This window comes from Acromyrmex echinatior, chromosome 9 (assembly GCF_024713525.1).
Source record: "Acromyrmex echinatior isolate Ae372 chromosome 9, ASM2471352v2, whole genome shotgun sequence".
Lineage (NCBI taxonomy): Eukaryota > Metazoa > Arthropoda > Insecta > Hymenoptera > Formicidae > Acromyrmex > Acromyrmex echinatior.
Window position 1 is genome coordinate 12,709,625 of NC_141860.1, and position 15,376 is coordinate 12,725,000.

The 15,376-nt window shown below is 33.3% G+C and overlaps 1 protein-coding gene across 1 annotated transcript; it reads right to left on the reverse strand.

Annotated features, from left to right (window-relative positions):
- Nucleotides 1-10,584: 10,584 nt before the first annotated feature.
- LOC105149846 (uncharacterized) lies at nucleotides 10,585-13,405 on the reverse strand. The gene is made up of 3 exons (XM_011062544.2): nucleotides 13,270-13,405; nucleotides 12,196-12,241; nucleotides 10,585-11,768 (listed from the first exon to the last, which is right to left on the reverse strand). Exons 1-3 carry the CDS (start codon nucleotides 13,279-13,281, stop codon nucleotides 11,296-11,298), a joined length of 531 nt encoding a protein of 176 aa, XP_011060846.1. The 5' UTR covers nucleotides 13,282-13,405; the 3' UTR covers nucleotides 10,585-11,295.
- Nucleotides 13,406-15,376: the final 1,971 nt, after the last annotated feature.

A 15,376-nucleotide genomic window follows, 5' to 3' on the forward strand; every position in this document is an offset into this window, starting at 1 on the left:
TCTTTATTTCTTTTTTCATATTTCCTAATAGTTTTACACACATCTTAAGGTCCATTACAAATATTTACAAGTATTGAAATAATAGCGCAACATAATTATTTTAGATGTATTTGTTTGTGCTTTTATGAAAATCTAGCGCGACTGAAGAAGATAAAGATCTACCTTCCATTCATTATAGTAGCGGAGAAAACGCAAAGGGATTTTATGTTCAAAAATTTACCTGGCTGTTGTGTTCTGTTGAGGTCAACAGAATACGTAGCATTTCACGGTGATTTGACCTATAATCGGAAGGAGGACCACAAAGAACCGTATCGAACTGTCAGTACATTTTCTTGTATATTTCTTGTCTTGGTAAGCCAACATGTAATCATCCGAGCAAATAGTCTGAGTTGACGGATTTAAGATTAAATCGACCCATGTCGATGTCTTTGTCAATGGCTGTCTTATGTTGGAGATCTCTGTTATTTCAGAAGTTTGATTTTCTTTTCAAGATCTTTATTACATCGTCTTCTCTCGTCAAATTTGCTTTATGTTGTTGTTTAATTCTCTACGCAAACAAGAAATCAAAGAAAAATATCAACTAAATCTAACTAAATAGGATGTTCAACTCTCCTAATTACACATTGAGTATTTTTATTCTCCAATTATCAGTGAAAAATATCAAAAAGCCCATCAGAGCCTATATCGGCTGTTCGGATGCACAGAAAACTCTTTATTTTCGTATAAATGTAACAAAACTAATAAAAATGCCAAATTAGATAAAGCATTTAGATAAAGAAGAACGAGCTAAGTTGTTGGGAATCATCATCTTGAATTTACGTTACTTATGTAATTTCTATTTATATTTTATATTGATAAGAATCCGAATTGAAGGATTGAAATGTTTATTTTATTCGTTTTGTTACATTCATACGAAAATAAAAAGTTTTCTGTGTATCCGAACAGCCGATGTAGGCTTTGATGGGCTTTTTGATATTTTTCACTGATAGATCCTTCCGAGCTTCATTTTATATTTGTCCTCCAATTATTTTACATATAACGCGAAAAGATTATTGAAATAAAATTTAAATAGAGAATTTATGTGAAACGAAATCTAGAAAGAATTTGTCAGTTGCAATATATGTTTGAAAAACACTAAAGAATATTCTCACGAAATTGCGAGATGCGGGATATGTGAAATAATATCAGGACGTCGTTCAGTTCAACTATGCTTGAACAACTCTTGTTACTCACCTGAGCGAACCTTCGAGTGTTGCCACTTAGTGACACTAGTACTTCCTTATGCCTAAATATGTTTATGTCAATTCTAATTTTTATCCTCCTTGTTCGAACGGTGTGCAAGTTTGCACAAAAGTTGACCAAATATTTGAAAATATTGACAATGAAGAGGAGAAGTAAACCTATTTGCAATATAATTCTATAAGTATCTTACTTACACGACCTTTTCTATTTATTTATTGCTTCTAAGGCTGTGTTTCAAAATTTATTGTTAATGAAAATCTATACACAGTAATGCATGTAACGCAAACTATAGATTTTCAGTACTGGCAATAAGTTTTGGAACACAGTTTAATAAAATAACTTACTTTCTTTTAATGCAAGTTTTTTTTTAGAATTTATGGAATATGAAGATGTTCGATATATGATTTTTATCCAAATATATTTTTTAGAACTTTTTATACTTATTGGTACAATTCTTGAAAGATTCTGCAAATTAAGACGTTGGAGAATACAATTGTCATTTTTAGCTTATTCAACTTTCACGAGAGTTAAGGTGGAATGTTTGTCTGGCTATTTTGTCCTTAAATCCAACCTTTTTGAGGATTACTTTTTGGAGGATTTCGCTACACGCGGTTTAACGCTTGGCCGGCTACTGTTTAATTCGAGATCGGTCATCCAAACAATCGGTTTACCCATAAATTTCATAATTATTTTCTTTTCGATTTTTGTATTTTAGAGAGGTCAAAGTTCTACATCAAGGAGACATCATTAGATTAAACATCATTAGATTAAATTAAATTGTTTGTATTTTGTTTTAGGATAATTCTAATAAAACGTGTGTTCACGTGAAATTTTTACATTTAAATTTACAGCTACAATGTTAAAATTGTGAAAAAAACTTTAATTAAAATTTGGAATATAGTCTTCTAATATGTAAATTTCATTTTCTCATATCGAGAAAATAACGTCTTTAATATCTTTAAATGATGTAAATAATAATGTAGATAATGTTTGTTAAATTTAAGACAATCATTATTAAATTTAAAATTAACAAATTTAATCAAAATCGCGAGTTAACATGGTGGCGATTACGTTAAATCGCTGAGCTGTGAGAGTGACGAGGGGTGTATGTGTGAAGCAAGAGAGACGGAGAGAAGCGATATCGCAGCACCCAATTAACATCTCGATTTAATAAAGCTCTCAAGCCGCCGTATGTTACCATTTCTCGTACAAAGTGTCTGCTAACTAAAAAAAGAACGATATATAGAAAGAGAGAGAGAGAGAGAGAACTCGCTTGTTTTCCCTGCACCCCTGGAGCCTACTCTCGTAATCGAGGAGGCCAACGCTCTTCAGCAAGTAACACTGTAACGTTTCCGACTGAGTGAATAATAATCCTGGGAGTTCTGAACAATGACGAGCTACTTCAGTAGCAACAATGACGGTAACAGAGAGGCGGCATTATAAACGTCACAGGTCTATAGGCCTGGTGTTATGGAATTTCTTTAGTTAAAATAAAAGCTTCCGCGATGTACACGAATAATACGCATATGTAGATTGTGTATCAATATAAATAACGTTTTTAATATATCAGATTATATATTTATTAAATTATATATTTTCAAAACAATATTAAACATTCTACAGAGTATTATTTTTATCTGTAGAGTATCATTTCAATAATCTTATCTTATTTATATTGTACTTTTAAGAAATTATATACACGGAAAGAACGGTTTTACTAAAGTATTTAAAATCTAAAAAAAATCTAAAAATAACTTTGTTGGACATCTTAATAATTATATAAAACACTTAAACGTTGACGACAACGCTGCAAAAAGCTTTAACATTCTAACAACTTGTTTGAGCGTCCTACTTATTATTTTAATGGTTCAAACAAAATTGTTTTTTTAATCTTATTGTATAAGATGACTAATATAACTTCTTATAATATAACTAATATAAAATCTTATAATATAACTATATTTTTAGACACTTCAGTAAAACCATTCTTTCCAGTAAAGTACACAACGTGTACAGTAAAATAAAAATAAAAATGTCCACAATTTGAAACATTTCGCATAACATAAAAATACACACATAAAAATTATAACAAAATTTGTTTAGCAGTTTAAAATAATTTCTATGAAATTTTGTGAAAGTGATCGGCGATTTCAATGGGTCGTACGTATATGTATATATGCAGTTAATTTGTACTTTATTAAATTCCTGACGCGAAACATTTGGCACGTGCAAATATTCGCTAAAACTTAATCGAACACGCGATGGACGTGCTTGCTTACGACGGATGTACTAAATTCGACCAAAACCACCTCGAATTGCCAACGGTTCCCACCGATGCAACATTGGACAACACCTTGCCATCCTAGCCGCCCCGCGATAAAAACACACGGCACAGTTCAAGAACGTGCGGCTCATTCCGAGGAACAATCTCGAAAACAATAACACCGATCGTCCCTGATCCCGATATACATATTGCCATATCGTATAAGTAACAGTAACAAAACGCAACTCGAACACAATGGGGCGACGATGTAATTGCGCCCCACGATGGTGACGTACTGGTGCTCGTACAAAGGGCACTCGACTATATGTTACAATCTCGATTTCGTCGCCGATCCTTGAAGACGACAAGAGGAACAGAGCAAGAGAGAGAAAGAGAGAAGGAAAAAGAAAATCCCAGAGAGATCGCGTCAATGCCGCTCAAGTGACCTCTCACGAATTGCGCTTTGCTTTGTGGCCCATTGTTGGCTTTGTTTTGAGGTAACAAAATAGAAAACGCATTCCATACGCGACCGCTATTCTAATCAATTAGCGGTCATGTAATCCACCAAAGTGAGATATTTCTTTAAATTACAATACATAATTATAACTCTGTAATCTAAATTAAAAATGTTTTCATGTAACATTATTGTTCTACTTCTTTTTATTAATTTAAATTAAGAATGTTGATATAATATTAGTTTAACGCATCTTTACAAGAATTAAAGAAAAAAATTAAAAAACTAAAGGTTTTTCAGCTAATCCTTTAGAGCTGACGACAAAATCTGTAACACAGTCACTGATTCAATCTGGGTCAAAAAAGCTATTTCATTTTATTAAAAGGCATTTGTCAATTTCAAAACAATAATTTGTATAAAAAAAGAATGAATATTAAATATATTTTAATTTTAATACGAATAATTCAAATTTTTGTAGATGTGACGTAAGAAAATTGAATTGTTTGCCATTTTTTATAAAAAAACCTGTATAATTAAGTGAATCCAACGGACACATTCTTCGGCCTTCTTGAAATCTTTAATTCTTGCTAGCATCGTCTCGATTCATTATCATATCGTAGAGTATGAGTACTAAGTATGAATAACTAAGAAAAGCGAAAAAATAAGCGATGTAAATCGAGCCCTTGCCGTTTACGAAAAGACTCGGTTTGCCCCTGATATAATTTATTCGAACAATAAGCATGCGTCTAACAGGCGTTCTACCCTCCATCGTGCCTGGAGCATCAGTGTCATCACAGTGATGAGCCCCTCAATGACAGCGACCAACATAATCTGTTCCCATCAGCCAAGTAGACATAATGGACGCATCAGCAGCGGGAAGCGACAATGGGAGCCGGATAGCATTTTACAGGAGCGCCCAGAATTGTCGGGGGTGGTAAAAGGAGGGTGACTAGTGAGTGGGCCCGCGCGAGGGGGGCGAGCTGTGGGGTGAGATCGTCGTCACCATCGTTTTCTAGTGGTACGCTTAAAACGCGGATGCACGGCACGCAACGCAACGCAACGTAACGCAACGCAACGCAACGCATTCGGCCCACCTCAGGACTCACGGAGCCGAGACTTCGCTTTATTAAATTCCTGACGCGAAACGCCCGGCACGTGCAAATATTCGTTCGCCGAAGTGAGACGCGCTGTTCGGGATGCTTGCTTACGGCGCGGACGCGCTAAATTCAACCGAGCACCGAAACATTTCGAATTGCGAGCGCCGTGCCGAGTCGCGAGAAGCCGTGCCAGAGTCGCGGGAATACTTCCAGCTGCCGGATTCCCTTGTTGCCCGATGCGATCCGGCAAAACAATAGTAGAGAAATCCGTATGCACACGGTATTCCGGAGTAATCGTTTTCAAACATTTTGTGAATATTACAAAGAATATATAGATAGAAAAAGATTTGCGAAAACATTGTCGCCACTTTTCATAGTTCAAGTGTGTTGTGTGTAAACATTTAAATATTAATCTCACAGCGAATTCGATTGTATTATATTAAACAAGTGCAATAAAAGTTGCTATATACATTGAAATTAGCAAAGTTAAATGTAAAAGCACATAAATATTTTAAATAATTAAATATTTAATGAAATTTTTACGTTATTCGATAGTATACGTATTAATATAAGATATAATAATTTTCGCTGTCAAAGTTATTTACGCAACATTTAGATACTTTATATAAGACAGCCTTATATATATTAATTTAATGTAGTGCACGAGTGATTGAATTCATTAGTCATATTACATAAACGGTTTCCGCCTACAATCTGCTTATATATGTATTATGCAAAACTAAGTATATCGAATATACATTCATATCTAGCACTATAATCTAGTAATTATATCAAGCAACTACTTACATAACTAAAGTTATGGTATGTAAAATAGATATACATATATTATTTCTGCATAAACAGGTTGGTTTTTAATATTCAGTATGCTAATTACGAAAGTTTATAATTAAGTAGACTTTAACGGAAGCCTTATTAAAGCAAGATACATAATGAAATATACGAGTGATGTAATTATGATTTAAAAAAAAAAAGAAAAAATATACGCTTGCATAAAAAAAGTATCGAATATTATATTCTTCCTAATTAAAAACAGATATAAATGCAATTAGCCAAATATTTTATTACTCAAACAAGATCCCGGAAAAGGTTTTTTGTAAAAAATAATATTAATTTTAATCTATAATCATTTTAGAATTTTAATAAATATTTTATTTTGTTCTTAATATGTAATTTTAAAAAAAAATTGCATAGTGCAAAAGGATGTCAATTTTAATTATTATCAACTAATATTTCTAAGATCAATCGAATTTTATCAGTATTTGAAGATAAAAGCCTGGTAATGCGAGCTTTCGTGCTTTTATTTCGCAATTTCTATCTCTCGTAAAATAGAAACATCACATGACACCATGACAGCTTTTCAGAAATATCCCTTTTCCTTGTGTTGCGACATCGGTGTTCCAAAGGACCGTACCCCCCCTTCCCCCCCCCCCCCCAGTATTGGGCGCCGCGCGTTTAAGATGTTAAAAAGCACGTGTGTGCGACAGACAATTATGAGACCGGCTACGACTTAAGACCACATGAAGGATCACGTACGTCAGCCTGATACTCGGGCGAACGGGCCCCCTTTCACAATGGCTGACTTCGTAAGGCAAAAATCAGAAAGTTAGGCCCCCGATCCCGTACTGCATCTCGGCTGCGAGCAAAGAGAGGGACCAGTGAGCGAGAGCGAGTTTTCGAGGGATGCGCAGCTGTCATGAAGAGTGCAGCGATTGGCCGCTACTATTAGTCGGCCATGCTGAATCTTTCCGGTCTGGCTTTTCCTCACAATGGTATTGAAGACTTGGAACAGGGTCAGTAACTTCGCTCAAAGATCAGGGTCCAATAATATCTAACGTCGCTTTCGTACCCGCGAGCGTTTTGTTATTCATTGTTCAGCTGACAACATTGCCTGTCAACTTGGTAAAGTTGGTAGGATTAACGTCGATTAGTTGTTCACAGATTTGTCTCTTAATAAATAAACTGAATTATTAAAATTGAAAAACACATTTTGTTTTTTATAATTTATATTTTTTAATTGAGCGATTCTGTGTGTCAAATACATTTCAGTACGATATATAAATTTTTTATGCCTGACGATATCCTTGACTGTTGCTGGTGACATGTGGAATATGCCGCGTGTGAGACGAGTGTGTCGTCGATTATAACAAACAGAAATGCGATGTGCCTCTGTTATTGAAATAAATCCCATCATAATCATTGCTAACACTTCTGAAGGGAATCTGGAATAAGCTAGTAGTAGCGGGAGAAAATGGTCAAGAGGTGGAGAGAGAAAGACAGAGGGTTGCCGGGGACTCATCCACGATTGTCGGCCGCGTGCCGCCACCCTAAGGATTAAGCGCAATTATTGGAATCACTCCGGTAGACCACAACCCGTTTCACACGCTTTTTGTGTCCTTTTGGATTGTTATGAGAGCTTACTGCGTTAAAAAAAATCATATTCTTTTAATATTTCAAAAGTTAACAACAAATATGCCGACATTCATATATAAAAATAATGGTTCGATTGCGATTTGCCTCTTGTATAAATTAAAATACAATTTTAAACCACAATTTTTTAGTAATTATGTTAACTCTAAAAGAATAAAAAGTAAGTTAAAAAAATACTTACGTTAGAAAAACATGTAAATTACATCGCAGAAATATTTTTATCTGACTTTTATGTTTATAATATTGATATTTTAAATTATTTGAAGACTCTTATATTTAATTAGCATATATTTTTTAATTCGATAATTGAAAAAATATATCTTATTATTTGAAAAAAAATATTTTATAAGGAATATGTATTTTGTGAGATTGTATCTTACAAATAGATAAAAACAAAAAAAATGAGGAAAAATAAATTAAACATTACAATGCTTTAAAGAGCATAAAAATTAGTTTTTTAAAAAATATCGACCTTGCCTTTCTCACTCCTTTCATACCGTGAAGAAATAATCATAAAACTTGTATTTAAGTGAATGTGCCGTTCAGCAAGTTGCAATAAAATAGTATAATGAGATAACTTTAATCGTTCTTTGTACACCGGCATTTTCAACGTCTCGAACATACAAGGTGTCCCTTATTTTTTTAAATATTTGATTTTTAATATATTTAAAATTAATTTAATTTTAAGATTTGTATCAAAATTAATTTTAAATTGAACATATTTAAGCTATCATTTTGTATTCATAATGATCATTCTGATAAATTTTACATTGTTAATACTTATACAATATAATGTTTCAACATTATTGTTAAAAATTAAGATTTATCAAACAGTTGTAAATAATTAAAAGCGCAAAGAACTCACGCGCAAGACAACACTTCATATAGATTCAAATTATTTTACTTTCGAATTCAAGTGGCTGACATTTCTCATAGATGAGAGAGAGAGAGAGAGAGAGAGAGAGAGAGAGAGAATGAATAGACCTCCTGTCTCTTTTTCCTTGTATTGCTTCGAAGGAAACATGACACACGTTAGCGGCGCCGAGCCGTTGTGAAATCCGCGAACAAAAACGTTTCAACTAACCAAAGTATTTATATCATGTTAGGCTCATAATTAGCAGCATAAAAGCTACATAAAACTACATAAAGCTACATTTTGTAATCTATATCTACGAATGAAATACTAGCCATTGCACTTTTTCCCAATCACGCTTAATGAGTTGGCTTCATTAACCACACGGTTATGTTTTTTTCCTAATCACTAGCGTATTTGTAAATATTAAGTGCTGTAAATATTAAGTGCAAATTTAAAAAAAGAAAATGGTTTCGAGGAATTTTTAGTTTTGCTTTAGCTTAACATTTTACTACATGTTAAGATTTTACCTATGTATGTCACATACATAAATACAATTAACTGTCATGATACAATATTATAATACATATTATAATATCGTTTATATAGTTTGTATAAAATTAATAGTTACTATAATTACTTGTTAAAGTAAAAATATAATACATGGTTACATATTTTTACTTTAACTGTTAACTAAGCAAGAAAAGAAAATTATTATCAATAGTAAAGTTGTGCTAAAGTAGATTAGTACAAGCAAACGTTATCTTTACAATAAACACAATAAAAAATTATACGAATAGAAAGCTCGATATTTTCTTTATTCTTTATATAGCAAATGTTTTGAGAATATTTCTCAAATCATTGAACGCGACTCTTGTGTTTGTGTGTTGCTTCGCCAATAAATCTCTTAATGGACGCATTCCACGTGCGCGTAAGTACACGTGGTATCACAGTCTAACCGCTCATCACCCCTTTTGGATGCTTGGGTTTTTGGCTTGCTATAACTCCGATAATTATGTTACCAATGCGTCGAAGGACAAAGAGCTCTCGAGCAATGGAACGGTGGATGGCCCGCTCGCTCGCGAGAGCCAAAAGAGACATGGTTGCTTGGTAGCCCAGCTGCCGGTAATCCTCCCTTTGTAATTTGCCTCTATGACCCCCCCCCCCCTCTTCTTTTTCAGTGGCGTCGATTTTTTCCCTGGACCTTTCCCCGCGCGTTTTCCAACAATCTTCTTAATCATCGGTGCGCCACTTTTATCATAAAATTCTAATCCACCGTGATTTTATTAAATGTATAAACGCAACTGTATTAATAAACGACTAATATAGTGATATAAGACAGATTACAAAATTAAATTATATAAAATCTATTATGTAAGTAAATCATAGGTTATATGTAGAACATAATATTCAAGATACAGTTATTCAAAATAGTTATCACAGACTTTCTACGATGGCTAGAATAAAAAATAAATTATTTTTGAATACGTTTATAAATAAAGTTATTAACATTTTTCTCACTATACAGAAACAAATTCTACTTATAAGCCCTAAAGCAGTGAGTGTTCCGTTCGCAAATGCCTAAATAGTCTACGCCAATGACGAGCGGTTGATGTCACCGTGGCTGTGCCCTCCGGATAATAGAGTCCGCGACTTTAATGGACTCGCTAATCCTCTTCCCTATTTGTCGGCGAGGGGGTACGCATTCAGATGCACGGAGGTAAGAATCGTCAGTGAGGGGATAGGGCGGGATGGTGTGACTGCGGTACGTGCGCCTCTCTGGGGTGCGTGAAGTGAAGACTGCATTCGTTCATACGGGCCACCGTCATGACGGTGGGAAGGGGGTGACGCACAAGGGGGTGATCTCTCTGGCCTGTCCTGCCGGAGTGACGACCGACGTGCAGATACGCCCCTTGTGCGGAATCATCGGTGCGATGATACCCTCGGATTTCTCGGCTGAGCTATGCTACGCGTTATGAGAATGTATGAAAACGAGCGTTCTCTAATTGCATTTGTCGAGAAATATGTTTTCGACTAATATTCATGCATTGGAACAAATGCAGTTTAAAGAAATGCGATGGTTGTCTCGATGTTTGAAAGTGGCCGGTAGATCTGAAAGGGACGATAAAGGGGTGCATAATTAAACGACAAACATACGTCTCAAAGTTGACATAAACGATGACAGTGTAATCTTAAAATCTTAAAGCAACGGTTTGATATAAAACGATTTGTATGATTTTTCGAGAAACTCGAGTAAAATTTATTTATACAAATGTTCTTCCTACAAATCTCATACAATACATGTTCCCAATATATGATTTATAAATCGGTATGAAAATTTGAATGAGATTGTGAAATGAATGAAATATATGATGTGTGAGAGAGAGGAATGAAGTGGAATTAATGTAAAAATATGAAATAAATCAAAAAATTAATGACACAAATTATAAAAAATAATTAGCAAAAATTAATTTTTCTTTTTGTACTATTAAACTATTAAAATAAAAATAGCAATTTAAAACTTAATTTTTTTCGATTCATTCGTCTCAATTCATTTCAACAAATTAACATAAAGATATTATATATTTATATAATAAAATATTTTTAAATTCTTTGAAATGGAATCTCACTCTAAAAAGTAAAAATTGATCCAATTTTGAAGAAAAACGTGACTCAATTTTCAATCTTCAAGAGTAAAATTTTATTCTTCAGTTATAACGTTCATTCTAAAAGTTTTAGAATGTATAATACGAAAAAGAATATAACGTTCATTCTAAAAGTTTTTGAGTTTCAGGGAGAATTAGGAATAGATTATCAATTCTTCACTAGTAAAATCTGATGAATACAATGGATGAAACGATGTGAGGAATGATTGATGTTCTTACAAAAAAAAGGGCGTCTTATAGATATCATCGTCTCGATGCCCTAATTAGGCAGATTATCCTTGTTGTCCTTTCGCATTAGGTAGATTTTGTTGGATCTGCACAAGCTGCTGAAGCTGCGGTGGTAGATTGCTAGAATACTGATAATTAGATTGGCCGACTTGCTGCTGCGGCAGAGGTTGCGGTGCATAATTGGTGCGATATTGTGGATTATTATATTGTTGTGGAGGAGCTGCGGCGCCGGGCGGTGGACTGTATTGAGCTGGTCTTACAGGAATCTGCTTATAAGTTGGCTGCTGAGGCGCCTGACCTATTTGTACGTTCGGTCGATACTGAGACAGCTGGTTTTGCTGCAAATACTGAGGCTCAATGGGTGTTGAAGGCGCGAGATTTGGCACCGGTTGCGGCGGAAGATGAACGATCGGATCGCGATACTGCTGCGCGGCCAATATCTGTTTGATCGCTGCCGGTGCTTGATTGTAAGCTCGGTAATTGGGATTCTGCGCTTGTCTGCGTTCGCGAATATGGCCTGTAAAGTCCATCCCACAATTACATAAACGTAATTGTAAGCGATTTTAGTTGTAAGAATTGACAGTAAGAATTTGAGGCGAATATTCGACTGTGGTTAATTCTTACAACTACAATCCCTTACAACTACGTTTATGCAATAGAATAGGCATAATGCCCGTGTCACACTACGCATTGGAGACTGAGGATTCTGAATTGAGGATTAGAATTCCAAATCAATTAGAACGAAACGGATTAAAATTAAAACTACCTAATTGGTCAAGTTCTAATCTTTAATTCGCAATCCTCAATCTCCAATGCTTAGTGTAACCCGGGCACAAGATTGAGAACAAATGCAAATTGCTGTCGACTAGAAAATTGATTTTTATTTAACGATAAAAAGAATAGAAGATCGAAAAATTAAAGCGTCTACTATATTTGTTACTCACTGTCGAATTCCCTTCCCAGCACGGGTGCCACGACAAGGATTAAAAACTGAAAGGCAATAATATATTAAATAGCTTTTTGTATCAAAAAAATTTCAAGGCTTAGATATTTTTTATGTACATGTTAATAAAAGTCGGAAGAATATATGCGATTTTGTATATTCCAACGTAAAACAGAAATATCTTATATTAAAATGCTAAAAAAATCTTTATTTTAGATATAAATAGGATTTTCTAGAGAACTGACATTGATTATTCACATAGGTATCAGCGCCATTTGCATTACGAGAAATAATTAATTATTCAGATATGTAATCTGGTAAATTCAACTAACACGACATACTTATTCAATGAAGCTTGAGTTTATAGGAAGAAATAAAATGCGACGTTTTCGAAGCGTGACGATTGGGTGCAGCAAAGTAATTCGCGATGATTATATTATATTATACAACGATTTTTTAATTGGAAAATAAAGACGCTATTAATTTTGTAATAACTTTTTATAATGTTGTGATAACAATCTTTGTAACGTTTGTCGTCAGTAAAATATAACACTTCGACTGTCTCTAAATGGAATAAAATTTATATAATAAAAATATAGAATTATATAACATAATGGAATTTGAATATTTTAGAATGAATGAAATGTTAAGAGATAAATAAAAAGAATTACAAATTTATAACCGAATTTCTTATTTTAATTTATTTTTACATCTTCAATAATTTAATATACCGAACATCGATGCTTCCGCGAGAAAAGGAAAAGAGAAAACGTTAAACGCCGTTCAAGTTTTATCAATTTATTATTTGATCTCCATCGAAAGTGGAGATAACACTTGGCGCTCAATGAATAATAAAGTTTTGCTTATATCTTCTCTTTTTTTTTTCTTTGATTACATAGATTTAGTAATAAAACTGCAACGAAATTTTACGAATCAATAGCAAGATTGGAAAGTAAGAAAGCGAGCACTCGGATGTCGGCTGTTCTACGGAGCGGTTTTAATCGCACTTTCTTCTTGCGTGCATCGCACCGCGGAACTTCGCGAGGCTTTTAAGATCGTGATCGCGTAGACTTACGAGGAATCTCATGATTGCTGAACGACGATATCCGAAGGGCAGCGGGACGAAACTGGCGGCCACGTCGGAACGCACTTCTATATGGGGCCCAGTCGTCACGGATCGAGCCGTACCGTCGGCCACCACCAACTTTCATGGTTGGACGGGTTTTAACTGATTTTTTTCGCGTGCAAATCCCCCGCCTGTTGTCACGTAACTCAAGTCAACGAATGAATGTGCCTTGTGCTAGCTGGTCGCCGCTAGTTGCACTAGGAAGTGATCGGTACGTTAGAAAAGTTAAAGCGCAGCACGATGCATACTTGTCTCTTTCCTATACAATGCCTCGTGAAATACAGAGAATTATAAGATAATTTTTGCTTAATTTTCGTTTAAAAAAAAGATAAAATCAAAATTAAGGTAATTCGAAAATTATTATAAATTGTCATTAAAAAATATTATTATAAGATATTACAATTAATCAAGAAAAAATGTCATTTTACTATTAATAAATTAATTAATTCTAGATTTTTCAAACGATAATATTATATTTATATTTTCTAATAAATTTCATTGTACATAAACTAACATATTATATATGAATAAGCTAAGTATTATATATAAATAAAATATTTAATATTTTTTAATGAATTTTTGTATAATATTTATTGAATTGATACTTATTAATTTTTTACCTTAATGGTCTAACATTGAAGATGTTCCATGGCCGAGGTAATATTTTTCGCAATAAAATTCACAGATTTAGTATGTTATTCAGTATTATTAAGTTTTTTTCTATGATGCCTATGAGCATCAAGTTATTAAATTGTCAGTCAATTTAATTTGTGATATTACTATAGCAGTAGTTCGTAAATTTTTAGTAAATCGTGTTGCGTTTCTCAAGAGCAAAAAGTCATTTTGGCGCGCACTTTAAATAACTACACATATGTAGTACATAAATTTATATCAAATTACCTAAGCACTTAAGATCCAATTTGACCGTTAGAGGTTTTATTTCGTATTTATTTGTTAATTTTATTTTAAAATTAATTTAAATTTATTATTTTTATATTATATTATATATATATATATATATATATATATATATATATAAACAGGTATTATATGTTTTTAAAGTCATTATGCAAATAATTACTCAACATTAATCAAAAAGAAAAAAAATCGTAAGATTGGTTTAATAAAATTTTCAAGACAAAATTAGGCTCAATTATTTGATTTTTAGGGCACATTGTGTAGTATGCATTGTAAAATATTAATCATGAAGAAAATTATCTATTTACAAAATGACAATTATTTATTTAGAAACGACAACGATAGTAAATTCTTTCCTCCTACGAAATTCAGTATACCTCTCATACAAGATTTATGTAATTCCACATTACATCGTAAATTATGGCGATACCGTTACGTGAAAGTGGTTCGACCATGTCTCTTTTCCCTGTCTTTTTTTTACAATCATGTCGAACTCGAATTTTACAATCGGAATTTTACATTATCTATATCGAATTGTTGATTATGGTAAACGAATTAAGATGAAATCATACGATGCTCGATTTTTTGAATGATAGCATGCATATAATCATGCGTACTCTGATATATTGGATCATTTAAAAAGTATCCGCGGTTTTTTCATTCAAAAATTGAACAAAAAACCGCGGATACTTTTTAAATGACCTAATATGTAGAATTCGTTCATGCATTGATTCGTTCATGCTGCATGCTGCATATACATGATTTTTATTTTTACTATGGATTACTTCACAGCTTATGCATGCACCAATCAAAAGAAATAATTGCTAATTTCATAGTTATTTATCAAATGTCAGATTGTATGCATCAAAGCAAGCATAGCAGTATGCATGCGTGCATGCATGCGTGAATGCTTATCATTCAAGAAATCGAATATCGTGTGATTCCATCTTTAAACATTATACTGTGCATTATGCCATCGATTTTTTTTTCAAACTTGTGAAAGTTGTCTGTTTCTCTGTAGTTACAGTTCTATATATATAGTATTTTATATATATATAGTTGCATATTAATTTCATTTATTTCTGTATTTAACTCAACATAATTATCTTTTTATTATTAACTTTTTATTATTAAGCCT